Source organism: Odocoileus virginianus, chromosome 24 (genome assembly GCF_023699985.2).
Source record: "Odocoileus virginianus isolate 20LAN1187 ecotype Illinois chromosome 24, Ovbor_1.2, whole genome shotgun sequence".
NCBI lineage: Eukaryota > Metazoa > Chordata > Mammalia > Artiodactyla > Cervidae > Odocoileus > Odocoileus virginianus.
The window spans coordinates 41,685,140-41,691,139 of NC_069697.1; the positions used below are offsets into that span (position 1 = coordinate 41,685,140).

At 35.5% G+C, this 6,000-nt stretch overlaps 1 protein-coding gene and 1 pseudogene across 8 annotated transcripts in view; one reads left to right on the forward strand and one right to left on the reverse strand.

Moving 5' to 3' along the window:
• MDM1 (Mdm1 nuclear protein) overlaps positions 1–3,622 on the forward strand; it is a 41,432-nt gene extending 37,810 nt beyond the window's left edge. For 6 of the 8 annotated variants that reach the window (XM_070454632.1, XM_070454629.1, XM_020896715.2 and 3 more), the window contains 2 exons: positions 647–706; positions 2,788–3,622. In XM_070454632.1, coding sequence (XP_070310733.1) covers positions 647–706; positions 2,788–2,900 — 173 coding nt within the window. In that variant the 3' untranslated portion in view covers positions 2,901–3,622. The remainder of the gene's footprint in view (positions 1–646; positions 707–2,787) is intronic. The other 2 variants (XM_070454634.1, XM_070454631.1) reach the window with 1 other exon arrangement.
• Positions 3,623–4,645: 1,023 nt separating this feature from the next.
• Positions 4,646–4,984, reverse strand: LOC139030896 (succinate dehydrogenase assembly factor 4, mitochondrial pseudogene; annotated as a pseudogene).
• Between the last annotated feature and the right edge of the window lie 1,016 nt (positions 4,985–6,000).

Consider the following 6,000-nt stretch of genomic DNA (forward strand, 5'->3'; position numbering starts at 1 on the left):
TAGCTGTGATAAACCTTCTTTAGGAATAATACCTCAATTCCTCTTTTGGGAGATGGGCAGTTACCCTGCTGTGTAAAATGAAAGATGGATCTGGTAGACTCTTTTGTAGAAAGACAGTTAGATTCCTGATTCAGTTTTCCCTTCACTTCAACTTTCAGTGGTACTCGGTACTCCCAGCCACCCAGCCATCAGGGGAGCAAATTGATTGCTTCTTGGTTTCCCTTCTCTGCTGCCTTAGGATTTAGCTCCATTGGCTATGATAACCACACACTCACTGCCTTCCATTTGCTTTCCACTTTTCAAACTTTTGTTTCTGTTTTCTTGTTTCCCATTTTCTTTGTCCTAGGTTTATATTGCTTTTGTAGATGTGTATAGTCCAACTGTCATCTTTAAAGAGAAGCTTATTGTATTTCTTTCAAGTTAGATTAGTATTGTCATTGAGAAGAATCCTAGGAGGTTATCCCTTGTTTGTTTACATATTTGCTAAGCATATTATGAATTAATGAATGGCCCTTTGGAGGAATTTCTATTAAAGGTATAAAGTTAAGCTTTTTGACAGTCTACCTTCTCTTCAAGTTGACTGTAAGATAAATTGTTGGGTGGCTTTGAAGGATAATTTCTTATGGCTTTTTTTTTTTTTTTCAAGTGGGAAAATCAAGGATGAACAATTTCCAGTTACCTCAGCATGAAGCCTTTAATGATGAAGGTATTTCAATAGTCAAATAACACAAGATAAAAGTATATTTTATTAGATAGTAGTTTATAATAGTATAATGATTTTACATTCGGTTAGCACTTTATAGTTTACAGAGTACTTCCATAGATGTCTTTTCATTAGATCCTTAAAACTCTGTGAAGGGGGTAAACTATCCCCATTTTACTCGTGAGTAAACTAGGCGCTAAGCCTTGAAGAGTCTGTTTTAAAGCAAATGGATGGCAAGAGATGCATCACACCCACGATCAGTACTCTGTTTTCCACCCTGGCTGGCTGGTGGCTCAGGAATTCGGCCTAGCATTACATCCATCATTTTCTTCAAATGTCTGTATATTCTCAAAAAATACATGATTAGGGAAAATGAGTGTTTTTCTCTTGTGTGGTTTTTATTCTGAAAAATTCGGTTACTTCTAATGGTGGCAGGAGGAATTTTGAATTCTTGATGTTGAACATTTGAAATTACTATTTTAATGCAAGCTAAGAGGTATAAAATTACTGTTATAAATTTTGAATTTGAAAGTAAATTTGAATACTTTATGTATTATGGCTTCACACACATTGAAGGTTCTTTCCTCTTAGTAAGTTTGAGACTCCTTTTAGAATTCATTGAGCTAGAAATCAAGTTGTTATGTTTTGAAATGCCAATATCTGGACACTGAATCCTGTCTTGTTTTCTTTTTTTATTATTTATTTATTTATTTTTTTTCTGAAATGCTCATTCAGGGTCTTTTTTTTTTTTTCCATTTATTTTTATTAGTTGGAGGCTAATTACTTTACAACATTGCAGTAGTTTTTGTCATACATTGACATGAATTAGCCATGGATTTACATGTATTCCCCATCCCGGTCCCCCCTCCCACCTCCCTCTCCACCCGATCCCTCTGGGTCTTCCCAGTGCACCAGGCCCGAGCACTTGTCTCATGCATCCAACCTGGGCTGGTGATCTGTTTCACCCTAGATAATATACATGTTTCGATGCTGTTCTCTTGAAACATCCCACCCTCGTCTTCTCCCACAGAGTCCACAAGTCTGTTCTATACATCTGTGTCTCTTTTTCTGTTTTGCATACAGGGTTATCGTTACCATCTTTCTAAAGTCCATATATATGTGTTAGTATACTGTAATGGTCTTTATCTTTCTGGCTTACTTTGCTCTGTATAATGGGCTCCAGTTTCATCCATCTCATTAGAACTGATTCAAATGAATTCTTTTTAATGGCTGAGTAATATTCCATGGTGTATATGTACCACAGCTTCCTCATCCATTCGTTTGCTGATGGGCATCTAGGTTGCTTCCATGTCCTGGCTATTATAAACAGTGCTGCGATGAACATTGGGGTGCATGTGTCTCTTTCAGATCTGGTTTCCTTGGTGTGTATGCCCAGAAGTGGGATTGCTGGGTCATATGGCAGCTCTATTTCCAGCTTTTTAAGAAATCTCCACACTGTTTTCCATAGTGGCTGTACTAATTTGCATTCCCACCAACAGTGTAAGAGGGTTCCCTTTTCTCCACACCCTCTCCAGCATTTATTGCTTGTAGACTTTTGGATAGCATGTTTACAAATAACTTGATAATTGATTTGCTTACTCAGAATGAGGAATTTCAGTAATAATGAAGGGTAGCATATTAAAGTCAGACATCATTTCTATATTAAGTGAAATGACTTTAGAAATATGATGTGGGTACCATGTGAAGGTATGGCATTTTGTTTTTAAAATGTGAAGGTTTCTTTTGCTCAAACAGCTGTGCTTTTTAAAGTAGGACAAGACAGTATGATGATGAATTGTTTCCAGGTAATACCACAGTCCATGTGTTTGTGTAATGACATAGTGGGATTTCAGGAAAAAAACAGAATGCTCATTTAATACAGAAATGTTTGATTTCTAAATGATACACTTGGAAAATTACTGTGAATGATCCAAAAAATACTAATCTTATATTTTAATAGATTATGTGTTTCTGATAGTCAGTGTTGACATCACAGAGCTTGATGCTTTTAATTTTCTCTTGACGTTTTGAAACATGGTGTTTTTATGAGCTTTTTTGCACTGAATGTAATTCTTTCCTTGCAGATGAGGACAGGTTCTCAGAAATCTCTGCTCGCTCTGCAGCCTCTAGTCTCCAGGCTTCTCAAACTCTGGCACGAGCTCGGAAAAGGAAAGAGAGTTTCTGGGGCAAAACATAACGAGGCAGACACCTAGTTGGGTTGCTTTTATCTGGGGGAACCATTGGCATACTTTTTCATTACTGCTTTACTATGTTAAGACTTCAAGTATTTGGATTTTTTGCTAACATTTCCCACTTAAAAAGAATTTTTTTTTTCCAATATTCAGTTCAATCTACTGGAAAATTTTTAACATAGATTCATGAAATTTTAACTTTTGAAGGATTCTTTTTGCATCTGTTCCCAAAGTATAAAGACATAGATTATATAGTTCTTCACATGTTCTAACTTGTATAAAGTGTCAGGGATAGCTGGTAGAAATGTGAATTTCCCCTATCCAGAGAATATTCTTAAATATGAATAAAGTAAAGTAAAAATTAAGATTTAAGTGTAAAGTATAGATTACCTGAAGATTGGCTTTATGTATCTTTACAATTGTAGATGTCATAAAATGAATTTGTTGTTCCTTTAACCTTTGCTGTGGTGTTTATTTTAGTACCTTCTGTTTATGGTTACAGTGTTAAAATAATTGTACTTCAGATTGAAAATACTAGCTTTTGTATATACTTTTCTTATTTATGTAACAGAGTTTGCTGAGAGAATATGTATATTTTTGATCTTTGTGTGTATTCTGTTTGTATAAGGACTTCGGCTTACATTTGAATAATGTCTGAATTTTGAAAAATTTGTATAATGGAAAATTAAAACTTTGTAGATATTTTGAAATAAAATGATCAACTGTTTCAGTTCTGTTTGTTTCAAGCGTTTCAAGGGTTTGGCTTCTCTAGAGAGTTATTACATGGAACAAATGATTATCTTTTAAAAACATTTTACTCAGAACAGCTTAAGCACATCATAGTTCTTTTGCATTTATCCAAATGCAGCAAAACTGAGTCCTCAATACTTTTGCACAAATAGGAAAAAATGTAGAATTTCCAAGGCAGACTCATTTTTTAAAAATTTGACACAAACTTTTTGATTATACTTTTTTACTCTTAGGACATGTTCTGTGGTCTTACTCTTTATCTTGCAAATCATGATAAACTTAATTTTCTAAAAGATGGATTTCATAAAATATAATACATAAAATATTTACATAAATATTTACGATAGAAGTTACTGAAGATAATACACAGAATATTGATGCCTGCTGGTTAGAAAACAAGTGTATAGTCTGTTCTAAAGTGCTTAATTTGGTCAAGAGTGCTTGCGCAAATCACTGGTTCACAATAAGGGCCTTAAAGATCTTATGTTATCATGAGGTTATAAAGAACTGTAGGCATACAAACTATTTGCTTACATTCCACAGACCTTTTAAAACGATTTAAAAAGTTACTAAGCCCCATCAATCTCACTACTGGGCATATACCCTGAGAAAATCAAAATTCAAAAAGACTCATGCACAGTTATGTATAATAAACTGCAGTTATTTATTTTTTTTTCATTTTTAAAATGTTTTATTTACACTTGTATCTTATAAACGACTGGTCAACTTAAATTGAAACATGATGAAATGAAAGTTTGCAGCTCTAATCATCCCTTAAATACCCCAAAACATTTAAATCAAAATTAATATGCTAATGTAAAAATATTTCCTCTTTCCTAATTTATAGCAGCATATTTTCTTCCAAAGCTATCACATATATTTTAAAACACATTATAGAAATTAGGAGACTTAAATGATGTACAAAAAGACAATAATCAAAAATAAGTTAATTCAGATGTACACTATCAGAAGAAGATACTGCAGTTAAACAACATGTGGCTTAAAAATCAATACTGCGTCCTTTTCGTTCCCAATCTCCATATCGGGTAGGTTCTAGGCCTCTGGGTCCACCTTTCTCTTTTGTAACAGGATTAATATCATCTGGAAATTTTGTCAGGGGTTCCTTCTCTAAATTGGAATCTTCTGGCGCATCAAAACGACCTTCTGGTAACTTTGGCTTCTTAAGAGGTGGTTTGCTAGGTTCAGGTTTTCCTCCTTGAGAACTTGTTTTCCTCAAAGAATTACACAGAAGGGGTGATCCTGGCAGAGTGAAGATTGCCGCTCTCCACGCTGTAGCCGGGACGCGGCCCAGCAGCGAAGCGAAGCCTAACGCAGCCATGGCGTCCGCTCCCGCGGCGTCCACAGCGGCCTGCCCTGAGGTGTTAGCGGGTCGCTAAACTGCAGTTACTAAAAATCTTACAATTCTTCCCTGGTGGTCCAGTGGTTAAGACTTTGTCTACCAATGCAGGAGGTGCAGGTTTGATCCTTGGTTGGGGAGCTGAGATCCTACATGCCTTGTGGCCCAAAAACCAAAAACATAAAACAGAAACGATACTGTAAAAAATTCAAAACAGACTTCAAAAGTGGTCCACATAAAAAAATCTTTAAAAAAGTATATAAAAATTTTACAGCTCAGTGAGTTTGGAAAGAATGTATACATCTGTGAAACCAACACCACGACCAAGATACACTGCATTTCTGTCATCAAAAGTTTCCCCATTTCACTTTGCAGTTCAATCCATCCCCCCCACCCCAGTCCTCAAGGAAATCACTAATCTGCTTTCTGTCAGATTAGTTTATAATAATTTCATATACATGGAACCATTTTTTTAATCTGGCTTTCACTCAGCATGTTTTTGAAAGTCATCTATGTGTTGGGCACATGTATTCCCTTTTAATCCACTCACGGTGGACTTTTGGGTTATTTGCAGCTTGGGACTATAATGAATAATTAAAATCTATTGTGCAAATCTTTGTATAGACATAAACTTTCATTTCTCTGGAAAATCCTAGGCAATTCAATTTTTTAGTCTTTAATATAACAAGTATATGGCACACCCTATTATAAACTGGTGATTTGGTTTTTTTGTTGAAATTGGTATCTCAAACTAGACAGGGAACAAACATCAGGATCACAGTGGAAGTAGCACGCCAGTTGCCTCTGTTCTTTGCCCCTGTCTTCACCCTAGATGCTGAGATGCTCATGTGTCTCTGGTTGAGAGCTTAGATAAAAATGCACATACATGTAATTCAAATTTTGTATACATGTATGGGAATGGATATTCACGTCAGATCTCATCTCAGTCTCTGTGGGAGTCTGAGCTCTCAAGAACTCTTCAAGGGTGATTTTGAGGA